Source organism: Anabas testudineus, chromosome 12, assembly GCF_900324465.2.
Source record: "Anabas testudineus chromosome 12, fAnaTes1.2, whole genome shotgun sequence".
Classification (NCBI taxonomy): Eukaryota; Metazoa; Chordata; class Actinopteri; order Anabantiformes; family Anabantidae; genus Anabas; species Anabas testudineus.
Genome location: NC_046621.1, coordinates 18,880,912 through 18,897,252, shown reverse-complemented (window position 1 = coordinate 18,897,252; position 16,341 = coordinate 18,880,912). Strand labels below are relative to the sequence as shown.

Genomic DNA, 16,341 nt, shown 5'->3' with positions numbered 1-16,341 from the left:
GTTGCAGACTGTGAAAGTAGTGAGTAATTATCATCATTTGCTATTGTGTGGGGTGTTGTAGAGCCTGATGAATATCCTGTATCTTTCAATCCTGCATCACAATGAGGTGAGATATACATATATACATACATATATACACACACACTCACACACACACACACACACACATATATATATATATATATATATATATATATATATATATATATATATATATATATATATATATATATATATATATATATAGTATGTATATAGTATGTATATAGTATGTCAACCCTCAAGTCATTCAATAGCATCTCCATTGTACTGAGGTCTGGGCTCTGACTTTGTCACTTTCTGTTGTGGATTTACTTTGGTGTTTTGGTAATTTCCCTGCTGCATCACCAAACTTCCACAGAGTTTCAGCTGATGTAGAGATATTCTCACATTACCATGTTTTTAAATTTCTTTTTCCCTTCAATCACTGCAAGCTGGCCAGGCCCTGATGCAGCAAAGCAGGCCCAAATCATGTTTCCTCCACCATACAGTTTACAGTTGGGAAGATGTTTCATGAGGATATGCAGTGACCTTTTTACACCAGATGTAGTACTGTATTTTCTTTTCAAACAGTTAAATCTTAGTTTCATCAGTTCACATAACATTTTGTCAATACTGCTGTCTGAGTGTCAGTGTGCTCTTTCGCAAATTTCAGGCATTCAGCAATGTTCTTTTTAGTAAGCAGTAGCTTCCTTTGTGGTGTCCTGTCACAGACACACTGCTTGTTCAATGTTTTACATACTGTAGACTCATGAACACAAATGTTATGAGTCCCCCCCCCCCATTTCTAGGTAGAAATTTGCACAACTCTAGACTGGCAAATTTCTATCTTTGTCACTCTTTCCAGCTTTATGTAAATCAACAATTTGTAAACGTTGATCCTCTGAAAGCTCCTTTTGGCGAGGCATGGCTCACATAAGCATCATCTTCTTGTGCGGAGCAAACTCAATAAGTTTGAATCTTTTTTGTTAAACTCTAATCTCTTTCTCTTCAGATTACAAGCTTATCCCACACAATGAAACCACCACCATTACTAAAAATAAATACATCAGAGAGTCCTCACTCGAACCAGAAGATACGATCACATCACGCCTATCTTATCTACACTTCATTGGCTCCCCGTGAAATTTCGCATTGATTTTAAAATACTACTTTTGACATTTAAAGCATTAAATGGTCTTGCGCCGCATTATCTAAGTGAACTGCTAGTGTCTTATGATCCACCACGCCTACTTCGCTCAAAGGATGCTGGCTGCCTGTCAGTACCTCGTATCCTAAAAACTACAGCTGGGGGCAGAGCTTTTTCTTACAAAGCCCCAAAGTTATGGAATAGCCTTCCAAATAGCGTTCGGGACTCAGACACAGTCTCAGTGTTTAAGTCTAGGCTGAAAACCTACCTATTTAGTCAAGCATTTGAGTAAATAGATCTGGGAAGGACTCATGGACGTAGAGCATTATGGTGAACTGGTATGTTTAGATGCTGTCTTCCCAACTCTCACTGATCACTCGGGTTTGTTGATGGTGAAGTGTTTGGTTGCTCTACATCCCAGTGCGCCCTCATGTCTGTGTTTTCTTCTGAACCCACCCTTTTAGTTAGGCTGTCATAATTAGTCCTGCCGGAGTCCCTGCTGCACTACACTAAATATACATTCACCTCAAACTTTATCTGACTGTGAATACAACTAACTGCAATCTCTCCTCTTCTCTCTCTTTCCCTCTCCCTCTCTCTTTTCCCTCTTCCTGTCTCTCTGTCGAGCTACACGTCATTCCACCCTTTGCCCTCTGGACCTGTCTGACTCGTCCTGATGCCCAACTTCTGGCTGGAGATCTCGTCGCCTGGATCCACCGTTTGCCCTTTGGGATGCGTTTGGAGACTGGATTGGTCACAAGCTACTATGATGTCGGTCCCGGCCTCGGCGGACGTCGGAAGCTGTTTCTTGGAGGTCTCGACTCAACGCTCGATAGTCAAGGAATGGAACTAGTCTGCCTGCAATAACTAACTGGACTCCATATTAACTTAAAAGACTTTAACTGTTATGCTGGACTGCTGCCTACACAGCATGTAATCACCCATATGAGGATGGGTTCCCTGTTGAGTCTGGTTCCTCTCAAGGTTTCTTCCTGTTGCCTTCTCAGGGAGTTTTTCCTTGCCACTGTCGCCCTCGGCTTGCTCATCAGGGACAATCACATTCCATGACTCATACACATACACTGTTCATGTACTGTTCTTTGGTTGTGTAAAGCTGCTTTGTGACAATGTCAATTGTAAAAAGCGCTCTACAAATAAAATTGAATTGAATTGAATTGAAGGGGGGTGGGCAAGTGTAGGATTTAAGTTGATTAATTTGAGCGACAAACCATGTAATGTTCCCTTGGGCAGACCCCAGACCTAGGACAGTCCATTGAGAAGAGTACAGGCAGATCATTACAGGACTCTCTACTGGGGGTTAATATTCACTGTAATATGTGCTGCGGGAGTGGGGCCAGAGAACACCGTTGAACACCACACTTTGGGTCCCTGGGTGCTGACATTGCACTGAATGCTGCCCTCCCCACACAATGGCACCACCGCTCACGCATGACTGTGCTGTACTCCCGGCAGTTGCCAGTGGGGGTCAGGGGAGACCTAGGCAAGGCCTCAGTTGTGGATGGCAGGCACAGATAACTGGGTGTGTTCTTATAGTCATCTAACAGAAGACCAGAGAAGGAAAGAAAAAAACAACAACATCACGTTTCTGAATTTTGAGTTGTCCAACTCTCTCCTGACGTGTCTACTGTCCCCTGTCTTGTTAAATACCAATAAATATTTATACTAAAACTTTTTACTGGCAGTGACCTAGCACTACAGCTAACGTATGATATAACAGTGTCAACTGAACAACTTTAAACAATTGGAAAAGCTAGCAGAGGGACTTTCAGTAAAGATTTTAAAACTATTTTTATGGCTTTACTCCTTCAGTAATCAGTGTATTTGAACGTTTCTCCATATACAGTATATTTTGTGTATGGTTTGTGTCAGCCACATGTACTGAAAATGTGAGCTGTGTCACTGATCTGCTGTGATAACCACTATAAATCACAGCTTGACGTTTCTTTAAAATGGTCTTTGGACTGCACTGTAGAAGATATTATAAGACGTGACCTTTCCACTTTCATTTTAAAATAGGTCTTGCTCCCCCTCTGCTCCTGCTTGAGGCCTCCCACACTGCAGGCAGATTTGGATGACAGAATGTTAAAGACAGCAGAAGGAGAGATTCCAGATTAGTGTCTGCCACAGACTGCCAGAGAGGAGAGAAGTCTGTAACATGTGGCTTTGGCTGGGATTTGGACATCCCTTTCCTTCAGTTGGGAGATAAACCACTTCTTCAGTTCATGACTTTCTGCTGCCTGCTTGTGGTAAGAAACAAAGCTTAAACCCTCTATTAATCTAATTGTCGAATACAGTATCTGGTCAATTTTCCCTTTCTTCTCCGGAATATTAAACACTGTTGAAACCATAAGTTAAAATACTAATTACTTTTTATTCATTCAGTTCCTTTGTATTTTACCAGAAACAACATTAAGGGCTGAGACTTAATCAATTTCCAAAATTAATCAAAGAATTTAGACTTTCATTCCTGAATTCTGTGTTTCATTCTCACAAAACTTAGCTTAGCAGCAACTGACTAAGTGGTACCTGTGTCATCGGGGTATCTGTCCAGGGTGTACCCTGCCTCTCTCCTGATGATAGCTGGGAAAGGCTCCAACCCTCCTGTGACCCTTGAGCAGACAAGCAGTTAAGAAAATGGATGAATGGATGGTTTAGTTCTAACTTTGGAAGAAGTACATGCAGTGATGTTTTACACCATTTTCAAATAAAACCCTGCTTCAGGTACTGTCCCCACCTGTGAAGATGTAAGAGCAGTTTTGGGTTATCAGAAGAAAGTCACATTTAGTAAAACACATATCAAAAGAAGAGATCTAAACACTGAGGGTTTGTTACAAATCAGTTTTTCAAAGGAGGACCCAAAATGCCAGGCACAAATGATAGAAGATAGAAGTTTTTTGAAGGAGGATATTGGGATTGAACAGGAACTGGGCAGGGAAAAACAGCCTGGAGACTGGCCCTGCCTGGAGCTGAGGCTGGTGCTGGAGATGGGAGCAGCTGCAACTCACTGCCCGGAAAGCTCGGAAGGGACACGGGAGTGGTGTTTGCTGGAGTCGAAGCCATCAAGGTTTGACATCCACAGAGCAAGACGTGTTGCCAGGTAGGGAGAGTACAGGGAATCACTGGTCTCCTCTGTGGGGCCCTGGGGCCAGGTAACAGATCTGGTAACACACCTGGCCCCAGGCATAGAGCCCATACATGGCCTCTATGTCCAGTGCAGCCTGGGCCTTAACTGGGCCCAAATCTCTTGTGCCTCCTCTGGACCCAGAGAGACTGGTGTCACATGATCAGGCTCAGGCCCAGGGGGAGAAGGCTGAGCAGGGCAGCAGCTAGCGGACTTAGAATAAGGTACCGTTAGAAATAACGGTAAGATTCAAAAAACTTTATTGATCCCAGAGGGAAATTGTTTTGCCTCATTACCATTGTTCTCAAAACGGACAGAAAGAAAGGAACCACAACCAGGAAAGATCCAACACCAACATAAATACACAATAACATCAATACCGAAAAACTCAATATACATATATATATATATATATATATATATATATATATATATATATATATATATATATATATATATATATATATATACAGTAATAAGTAAATAGTTAAATGAAATTGGGTCAATATATTCACAGCAAGTTTATGACAGTTTCACTTCCCCCACCCCTTACAGAGGGGGGAGGAATTGTACAGATTGATTGCCACAGGTAGAAAGGATCTCCGGTGGCGCTCTGTGGAGCATTTAATGTTAATGAGTCTTTGGCTGAACGTGCTCCTCTGTCCAACCAACACACTGTGTAGTGGGTGGGAGGGGTTGTCCAAGATTGAGAGGAGTTTGGACAGCATCCTCCTTTCAGCCACAACATGTAGAGGGTCCAGCTCCACCCCCACAACAGAGCCAGCACTCCTAATCAGTTTGTTTAGTCTGTTAGTGTCTGCCACCCTCATGTTGCTGCCCCAGCAGACCACAGAATAAAAGATGACACTGGCCACCACAGACGTTGAAGGACCTGAGTTTCCTCAGAAAGTACATCCGGCTCTGAGCCTTTCTGTACACCTCCACCTCCTCCCCCTGTATAGAGAGTGGGATGACGGGACTCTCAGATTTCCTGAAGTCCATCACCAACTCCTTTGTTTTGTTGATGTTCAGCTGCAGATGGTTGAGTCCACACCAGTCAACAAAACTGTCCACCACTCCACGGTACTCCGTGACATAATACATCCTACAACTGCAGAGTCATCAGAGAACTTCTGAAGATGACAGGACTCTGAGTTGTACCTGAAGTCGGAGGTGTACAGGGTGAAGAGGAATGGAGACAGAACTGTCCCCTGTGGAGCACCTGTGCTACAGATCACAGTGTCAGACACACAGATGTGCAGGCGGACGTACTGTGGCCAGTTGTTGAGGTAGTCCATGATCCAGGAAATCAGGGGAGTGTTGACTTGCATGTTTTTTAATTTCTCTCCCAGCAGTGCAGGCCGGATGGTGTTGAATGCACTGGAGAAATCAAAAAACATGATCCTCACTAAGCCCCCAGGCTTGTCTAGGTGGGTGTAGGTGCGATAGAGAAGGTGTATGATGGCGTCATCCACTCCAATATGGGGTTGGTAAGCAAACTGGAGGGGGTCAAGTGAGGGTTTAACCAGAGGTCGCATGGACTCCAGGATCAGCCTCTCAAAAGCCTTCATTATGTGTGATGTCAGAGCCACTGGTCTGAAGTCATTGAGGACTCTGGGACAGGGAGGCAGCAAAGAGGGTCCAGAGACTGCTGTCTGTCAGGATCAGGGAGGGGAAGGAGGTTTACAGGAAAAAATTAATACATAATTATGTATGTATTTTACATGATCTTGATCATCTATGTTTTTTAAAGCTGTACATGTGTTGATGTGCTGTTTCCTTTCCATTTAACCAGGAGATGTTTTCTTTGCTTAAATTAAACTGATCTATTAATCAACCACTGGTGTTGCAACATTAAAACCCCCAATGTAACTTTGACACTCGGTGCCATCTGCTTATCCTTACTTTGTGTGTTAGACTTTCTACTCTGGTGAGAGATTGGCTCCTGTGGTCAGCTGTTAGTCTCTGTCTTCCTCATTGTTTATAGTGTTTCCTTATTGTCCAGCCTCGTATGAAGCGTTGTACCTGAACATAATAACAAAATCTGCTATGGCTACATTACTTATGAGCTTGTAAAATCTAGGTAACTTTATCTTAAGGACACAAACCTGAGAAGCTCCAGTGCCACATCTTTATGATTGTTGTCTCTAGCTTTGTCAAGGGCACAGTATCACATACATAACACAATACACTGACATTTGATGAGTTACAGCAAGCTAAAGTATCTGTAAATTAGGTTAGGTTTTAAACTCTGGAGACACCTGTTAATACATTAAAATAGCAGTCACTAATATCTGACGATCTACTATGTTTTGACATTTTGACATTTTGACTCTCTTGATGTGAGAGTTTTTTTTTTATTGCACTCATATTAAGTGTTATAACCGTTTTACTACTGTAAAATAGAACTGAAAAATGTGACTTTTGCCATGAGTCCCTGCCTCCAGCAGCCGCTACATGTCTCCACTCTGTAAGCAAACACAGAAACCTGTCTCCTAGGAATGTTTAGAAAACTAATTTACAGCAATACAAAGGTGAAGTGAGAATGTGAGGAAGTGAAAGTGAGAATATTAATTTAGCAAGTTTCAATTGTCATATATATATATATATATATATATATATATATATATATATATATATATCCTTCTTCATCTTTGTTGTTTTAGGTGCTTACGTAGACTATGTCTCTCTCTTGCCATCCATTTCAGTATTGACACAATGTACCTGGTTTCTCTCTGTCAAACAACACAGTGAACTCAGCAGGATTTCACCAGGGTCATATTATTGTTGCGAGCAGCTATGTCCAAACAGGTGTCACCCATCTAGAAACAAATAAGAGTTTAACAGTTTTACAGTTTATCAAATGATAACAAGCACATTGTAAAACTATTCCTTTCTGTGTACCTCATTATTATGACAGAGTGTAAAGTCTACTGCACTTTATACACACGTAATACATTACAGTCTAGTGCATTGCATGATGCCTGGAGCTCTTGTTGTTCTTTGTGTCTGGTGTGGATTCATCGAGCAGCAGGAGACAAGCTGTCTGAGCGTGAGCATTCTGACAGGTCAGGTGAAGTGCTGTGTTTCCAGTCTGACTCAACATCATATAGTTACCAGAGTGTAATGCCAGTTTTACAGTGAGCTTTCACCTGGACTTCCCAGGCAGAATAGTTGCATACCATAATACTGTATAAAATAGTGTGTGGATGTGTGTGTGTTTAAATTGAATATACAGTATAATGTATGTATAGTATTCCTTTGTGTTTTCTGTACACTGAAAACATTCCAGTTTAAAATCAAATATGAGACAAAGTTTTGAATCTTTAATCTTTAATTTGACTATATTTACACCTTGATAATTATTAAATGTATTATTTGGTCTTATCCTCAGATTTTACCTGTGAAGACTGTATTTATTTTTAAAAGTAAGTATATGTGTACATGGGGTGTGTGAATGTGCAAATAAAAAAAAAAAAAAATGCACATACATATGCACATTTCCACATTGGGAATAGCAATGGTCAATTTGAAAAAAGAAAAAAAGTAAATTACATGTCAGTCTAGAAAGAGTTACAAAGCCATTTCCAAGGCTTTGGGACTGTAGTGAACCACAGTGAGAACCATTATCCACAAATGCAGACATGGTCACTATCCACTTCTGATCTTATTTTGAAATTTCTCCCCTCTTCCGTTCTGGTACCTGCCTCAATTCCATCACTCTATTTCCTAAACAGTCTGATTGCTTTTACCTGTGTCTCCTCCAATATAAACAGCACATCACTCACACTTTCCTTGCCAGATTGCATGCTCTTGTTCCTGAAGCAACTCTCCAGCCTTGTTTTGATCATGTGTTTTGCCACTGGACTTCTTGTTAGATTGAAACGTTTCACTACTTATCCAAGGAGCTTGTAGTCTGAAAGTTAGTTGGTTAGGGACCACAAATTTAAACTTTAAGACTGAAGAAGCTCCTTGGATGAGTAGTGAAATGTTTCGACTGATCATGAAGGAAGTCTTTGAGCTAACCTCCATCACTACCACTACCACAAATTCCCATTGTCTTTGCAGGGTTTACAAACACTGGTGTACTCTGTGTTCAGTCTTTGTTTCTGCTTATTTTTTATCAACAGCAACTGTACCATAATGTTTCTCATATTCTCTTTTATTTCAGATGGCCTCTTAGCAAGACCAAACATAACATTACACTTCAGTACAGGACCGCTTTTCTCATTTACTTAAACACTTATATCCACTCTGACTACTGACTGAAACAAAAGACGACTGGACAAAACACTACAACCATGTAACATAAGCACATTTCACGAATTCAACACAGCTTGTGGCCAAACTACTGTATTTAATCAGCCTTTACACAGCAAACAACAAAATACTATAGTGACCTAATGCAAAGTAAGAACTTGTAAATGTCGTTGCAGTGAAGTTGAGCTGGACTTGGAGTTTTAAACTCTTTACACCAGCACAAGCGGAGCCTTGTCCCCCTGGAGGCGGGGTGGACGGAGGTCAGAGGTCACCCGCATGGTTCTGCTGGATCAGGTGACGAGCACGAGCACGAGCAGCAGAAACCCAAAGCAACAAGCGGAACGACGGAGCGAGAGAGAAGCATGACGACACAGAGAGTCCCAGCTGGGAGCGGGGAGGATGACGAGGACGCGGCTCTGGGGTATTACGACGACCAAGACGACCTGGAGGCGTTTTCAGACGCCGAGCTGGACTGTGAAGACGGAGGTAGGGGGATAATTGTACTGCGGAGGAAGGTCACACAGCCGCGGAGAGCCAAGGGAGACTGAGCTCTTACCGCTACTGTCACTGAAGTGTGTCGGTGCACGGTAAACTTACTGCGTTTCTTAACCAACGCTAACCCTGGCTGTTAGCTAACTGAAGCTGCTGAAAAACTTTATTTTAAAAGTTTCTTGAAGAGCTTGAATAATAGACTATATTATTTACGCTTTATATCCGGATAGTAGACTTGCCGAGTGACTTTTCCTTCCATTTTGAAAAACGTTTACGTCTCATGTTACTATACTAATCCGACAGCTGTAGCGTAAAGTTTGTGTGCAACAAGTTAGCCAGCTTACGGTTACTTTCAGTCAGGATTCGCTAGCCTCACTTCAAGATGTTGGTATGTAAACTAGCACCAGTAAAAAACTAAACTAAACTAAAACTAAGAAACAACCAAAAAGACAAAATCCAGCTGTTGCACAGGCACATCTGACACCCATCACGTGCAATCTTTAAGCACAATTATGATCAATATCCAATATCAGTAATATCATTCCACTAAATCATCATCATTTGAATTACATGTATTACTGTACCTGTATGTTAGCATGCTGACAGCATTTCTTGCCACAGCTTTTGTTATCAAATAGTGCACAAAGCCTCATCCTTGTTGGGTCTCTCATACAGCTTTGAAATCAAAATATTTCTTGAGGGTACAGGAGGTTTTTGAGAGGGCTGTATTCCCATTAGAGCCTGTCATCTTTCACAGTTCAGCTGTCCTTTGGTGGCAGTAACTGCACATTATAGTGTAATACGTTAATAGAGCATATATGTGCTAATTAAGAAGAAAAAATCCACAGTTTAACATTGATTTTAATGCTCATAAAAAGCATGCTAACATAATAAACTAAAATGGTAACCTGGCTTCACACTACTTGTCTCTTGCACACTTCACTGTGTTGCAGACATGCTTTATGATTCAGGCTTTACAGGCTTACTCACAAAGACTGTGTGCTGTCACACAAAGGTGTGAATGAGAGATTTCAGTTTTTCAATTTTAATTAATTTACAAAAAAACATATTGTTGTTTAACATTATGGGGTTACTGGGTATCCCCATAATGGGTACTGAGTATTGGTAGTGGTATTTTACAAGTTAACATGAAATCTGCAACACAAAGAGGAATGAATCAGTACTTTCTGCAGCTAGCATTCTGACAGTATTTGTATCTGTCAGAGTAGCCTCATAGAGACTCTGGCAAGGCCTCTTACATTTGCTGCCCTACTATTGATTTTTCTGTGTCCAAAAATAGTGAAAAATGTCAGTAATGTCAGTTAATTAGAAATATTTTTAAAGCCCCAGGAAAAAAAGACAATATGATATATTAGTGACTAGTTTTTAATAAGGTATAGCTATCTGTTTTGTCTTTGCACTCTGTCTTCTTTCAACTGACTTCCAGTCCTGAGATGGTGGTGGAGAGAGGGAGAAATGGACATGAGTATAGTTGTTGTTTGTAAATAGTTGCAAAATCAGTAGTTCAGCTCTGCAGTATTTCATGTCCACACTGGATTATAGAATGAAAATAGTGCTCAGATACAGTTTATTTATAGACATTCAGTATTTGGTGTAGTTTAAATTAAGGTCAATCCTTTCTTATGTCAGTGAGTGTTAGGCCTTCACCTTTTTCATAAAGAAAGAGTTTTGTTAGCATTGACATGACATTCCTCAACATGGAGCAAATATAAATAAATATTTATTTATTTATAATAAAAAGTAATGTGACGCACACACTTCGCATTGTGAGGACAGACTAGAATGTTCTCACCTTAGAAAAATGTCCTCACTCCAAAGGTTAAAAATTCATGCTTGTCCTCACAATAACTGTCATACAAACACAAACACATACAATTGTTTTACTGTAGCACATTGCCTGTAAGATAGGAAATTCAAAATTCAGAATTCAAAAGCTAGAAGAAAAAGCAATTCTAAAACACAACAGTAAGCTGGTACCAGGAATTAACTGCCAATTAGTGTGTGGAGTGATTGGTGTGTGACTGACCACCAAGCTAATTACACAGCTGTTTATTCTTATATCTGCGCTATAGTTGATATTTTCTCTTGTCATAAGTGGATTTGCTATAAGCAGAGGTTTAGGCACAGGTTTGCTGCCCAGAATCTGAAGACGCTTTGAGGTCTGGTCCTGTGGTGTTTCGTGAGGTGTTCAGAGACAGTAGGTCTTCCAGGAGTTTGGGAAATGCAGTGGGCCCTATAGCCTGTGTTACTTATCTTTTTTTGTAATGTGATATCAACAATAGCTTTTTTTACTAATATTTAATTAGTTAAATTAAATCATCATTTAAAAACAGCATTTTATATTTACTTGGGTTATCTTTGTTTAATATTAAAATCAGTTTGATGATCTGAATCATTTAAGTGAGACAAATGTGCAAAAATGAATAAATAAGTAAAATAAATAAAGAAAGATACAGAAAAGGGGAAATACCTTTTTCACAGGCTGTATGCAATCAAATCGGAAGTAGTAGTCTGTAGTAGTGTCAAGTAGTAAATTGGCCAGTAAACTGCCTTTTTTTAAATAAATGGTCATCCTCAAACAAATATGTTGTCATACATGATCTTCTAATGTATGTATTCTCACCTGTTCGTCATGCCTCTGTTTGCTTGTTGATGTACAGTGTTGGGCTTCAGTGATTCTCTAAATGGAGAGGTCAAACCTCGGATTCTGTTGATGGGCCTGCGCAGGAGTGGGAAGTCTTCCATCCAGAAGGTGGTCTTTCATAAAATGTCACCCAATGAGACCCTCTTCCTGGAGAGCACCAATAAAATTTGCAGAGAGGAGGTCTCCAGTAGCTCCTTTGTCAGCTTCCAGATTTGGGACTTCCCTGGCCAGATTGACTTCTTTGATCCAACTTTCGACTATGAAATGATTTTCAGAGGCACTGGAGCACTTATCTTTGTCATTGACTCACAGGTAAGGCCACAAGGCAGCAGTGCTTAAGTAATCATTCCTATATTAAGTCTTTATTACAAAGATTTGTTATCACTCTGCAGGACTGATACTATTATTACAAAACTAATACATCAGCACTGTAGCTGCTGCTCTATACAGTGAGGTGACCAGACTGACAACTAGATCAATTTTCACATTAGCATCCATGTCACGTGTGGGAGCAGGGTTTGGATTTTATTTAGCTGTGAGGTTTAAACCCAGCAGCAGGAGATAACAAATTAATAGGAATGGGTCTTAAATCAGAACTGGCACTGATAAACCCGTGGGGAAGTGGGTGCTCTGATGAAGTTATTATCTTAATATTTAATTACGATTTGATTAGGAAATAATGGGAATATTGAGCACTGGTTTACATACAGTAGTTAGTCATTTATGTTACAGTAAAATTAAGGGGAAGAACTAAACAAATACAAATCACAGTATTGGTATCACTGAAATCTTAAGAATCTCTGAGGATGTTTGCCCTCCACAGAAACAACCATTCTGTGGACCAGCAAAAGTCTTGTTGTTGACACAGAAAAATGGAGGTGGTGTTGCTATCAATCCTTAAGCTGTGCACAAGATTCTTTGTTAATTTGGAAAAAAAAAAAAATCTATTTTTAGCTCTCTTTAGTGGACAAACCTTGTGACGGCAACTCTGTCTAACTATATTGCTCACTTTTTGTGTGCAAATACCATTTCTTGATACTTCAACTCATAATACAATTAATATGTGATACACTCACAATATTGTTTGATTATGACTACAAAAGTCACCTTTAAACCTTAAAGTGGAAAGATTGAATGGTAGGTGGTATTCTTTCCTAATGAGTTTCTCTACTGTTCCTCTTGATAGGATGACTATGTGGAGGCTCTGAGTAGACTGCATCTCACAGTAACCAGAGCCTACAAAGTGAATCCAGACATCAACTTTGAGGTGTTCATTCACAAAGTGGATGGCCTGTCAGATGATCACAAAATCGAGAAGCAGAGGGACATTCACAAACGAACCAATGATGACCTCATAGACGCAGGCCTGGAGCACATTCACTTGAGGTGGGCTCGCCTTGGAGCTTTTAGATGGGATCCCAGCAAAGTTAATTTACCAGAACGCTGTTTTGCTTTGAAGAGCTCTTTGTTAGTATTGTCAAACAGTAGTGGAAAATAAATTAAAGTACAGTACATTTACTAAATGAATGTGCTTAAAATGCAATTTTAAGGTATTTCTACTTTATTTGAGTATTCGTATTTCTGTTGTTAAGAGTTTGATTAATGATACAAAATACAATATAACCATACAACTTTATTTTGTACGGTGCAAAATTCACAAACCACCTAGCAGTATTTAAATCAACTCAGATTAGAATTTTTCAAAGCATTTGATCCTCAAAGCAGTCAATAAGTGTTTAAATGCAGCTCCATCAAAAAAAGCTGCAACATTGAAGTGATGAAGTGAACACATTCATGGATCAATAATTGTAAACTAATAATATATTAAATATCATGAGAACTGCATTATGAGAACTTTGTAAAAGTATTTTGTAAGCTAATACTTTCAGCATTTTCAAGTAATATTTTGAATGCAGGACTTTACATTTACTGTGTTTCCATTTGCAAGTGAATTTCAGGATTCAGCTACAGAAAGAAGACGTTCAAAAATAGACCCAGCACCTCGAGATAGCAAAGTGTAGAAAATAGCCATAGCCATGTGATTCACACAAAACTGACACACACACGCATGCACACACACACACTAGAATCAAGCAGTAGTGGGGGTTTGTCAGAATTCATAGTCAGGGCGGCAATAGCTCAGGTGGTAGAGCAATCGTCAACAAATCCCAGTGGTTTGACTCCCGGTTCCTCCTAGCTACCTGTCGAGGTGTCCTTGGACAAGACACAGAAACTCTTTAGTAGCGTAGATATGTAGTCTGGCAGCTGTCCAACTGCCAGTACTATTGCCAGATGGTTTTCTGTGTTTTCTACCACAGTCTTATGAGCATGAAAGAGACAAGCAGTTACTCTAGGAGAGCTGGACAGGACTGTAGAAGGTCCTTAACCTAACTGGTGGAATCGGCTCCTTTGTGCAAGGAGGAACATGATGAGCACTGCCAGCTACAAAATGCCCTTAAGCAGGCCACTGGTGTCAATGTCTCTGACCATCAACCAGAAACAGACTTTATGAGGGTGCCCTGAGTGCCCAAGATCCTCTAATAGGCCTTGTGCTCATTGCCTGGCCTCTGGGAGCTCGTTGACATTTGCCATAGAACACCAGAATTAGTAGGTTCACCACCTGAGCCCTGTGCTTTTCACAGTTGAGAGCAGATTCAACCTAAGCACATGTGACAGACGTGAAAGGGTCTGGAGAAGCCATACACACAGAGCTCTACAGGCTAGATGACGACACACTGAGTGCCATTAGGTATTAGGACGAAATCCTTGGATCCATTGTCAGACCCTAGACTGGTGCCATGGGTCCTGGGTTCCTCCTAGTCCACGACAATGCCTGAACTTATGTGGTGAGAGTATGCAGGCAGTTCCTGGAGGATGAAGAAATTCATACCATAGCCCCTACACTTGCCTAATCTAAATCCAATAGAACATCTCTGGGACATTTTGTTTCATTCCGTCCAACGCCACCAGGTTGCATCTCTTCTCCTCTCTGGGAGGAGATACCCCAGGACACCATTCGTTGTCTCATTAGAAGCATACCCTGACATTGTCAGGAATGCATACAAGCACAAGGAAGGCATACAAACTACTGAGTACATTTTTAAGTTGCTGCAATGAAATTTCACAAAAATGGACTAACCTGCCACATAATTTTTTTCACCTTTGATTGTTTGAATTCAGTGATGTGTTGGTTGATAATTTTAATTTCCATCAAACAATGTGGCATCCTTTCATTCCAACACATTTGCCAGTCTCTATCAGTATAGATATGGAGCACAAATATTCCCCATTGAGATCTGATGTGTTTTCAAAAATTCCCTTAATAAAAACATTGTAGATAAAATGTTGTCCAGCCCTGTTCTAATTGCTCTCATGTAGTACTGATTGTATTTTTGGTAACTCTCAATATTGTATGTAGCATTGGACACTAAAAGCTGACAGGTTCTAAAAGTTTCTGCGCAGAGACTATAACCCTTTATTTAGACAAGCTGCTTGTATTTAAACATGAACATTTTAGCAATACATTTTGGGGAAAAACATATCTATGCCCTCAAGTAACGTTTCGCAAACTGTATTTTCTTTGTATGCATACTGAAAGTCAGGTATTATATATGAACTAGTATTGAAGCAATATAAATTATACTGGGTATAGTTTGAATTGCTTCATTTGCCACGTTTGTTTTAGATCTTTAAACAGTTTCTTTTTAAATATGCTTGTTTAGGCTTGACGTCAAAGTTCTTCAAATGTTGGTAAGTTGACGTTGAACAGTAAAATCTGACCGATGACATTTCTCTTGCCCTTTTTTCTGTATCTGTATAAAGCTAATATAAAACTGTAATGTAGTCAGTGAAGTGCTGTACTCACTCTGATTGAGATTCTTCCTTTATCTCTACAGCTTCTATTTAACCAGTATATACGACCATTCCATATTTGAGGCTTTCAGTAAAGTGGTTCAGAAACTCATCCCACAGTTGCCCACACTGGAAAACCTGCTCAACATCTTCATATCTGTGAGTAATCTTGCTGCTGTGGCACATTACAAGGCTTACACTACCCCACAGAACATCCTTCAATTCAATGTCTTTGTAAACCTTTCACCAGTGAGTTTTTATATTTCCCTTTTATTTTGATCAAGTTGGAGTAAACACTAAGCAGATTGATGGATGTGGCATACCCTCTTGTTCTTTAACATGCAGTCACTAGGTGGTAGTGAAACATAACAGTGAGACTGGTTACTTTGCACATAAGCAACCACTGCATTCAATGCTGTACTCACTGGTTTTACTGATTTGCATCTTCAGAAAAGCATGATGTAATGTAATGTAACTTCAGAGTTTGAATGATTTTTCATTTCCACCCCAATTCAGTGGTACCACCCATTCTGAAACAGTTCTTACTGTTGTCTTGTAATTTCCTTTTGAAAAGGTTTGGGCGGGTTCTTGGGAATCTCATTGGCATAGCTCCTTAATATGATTAACCAGGCCAACCAAATTGCATAATATTGTAGAATAGTACTCCTGTACGCCTGTTGTGTTTCATGCAGATTGGCCATTAGGGGGCACTACAGAAATGGCTTATGTTTTCACGTTTATAACTCCAAAACTGTAATTTCC

General features: G+C 40.1%; 1 protein-coding gene across 1 annotated transcript in view; it reads left to right on the top strand.

The window, feature by feature from the left end:
* The first annotated feature begins 8,932 nt into the window (after nucleotides 1-8,932).
* Nucleotides 8,933-16,341, top strand: part of rragd (ras-related GTP binding D) — a 56,116-nt gene continuing 48,707 nt past the window's right edge. Inside the window, exons 1-4 of the mRNA XM_026356097.1 lie at nucleotides 8,933-9,056; nucleotides 11,744-12,039; nucleotides 12,914-13,113; nucleotides 15,624-15,738. Coding sequence (XP_026211882.1) covers nucleotides 8,933-9,056; nucleotides 11,744-12,039; nucleotides 12,914-13,113; nucleotides 15,624-15,738 — 735 coding nt within the window. The remainder of the gene's footprint in view (nucleotides 9,057-11,743; nucleotides 12,040-12,913; nucleotides 13,114-15,623; nucleotides 15,739-16,341) is intronic.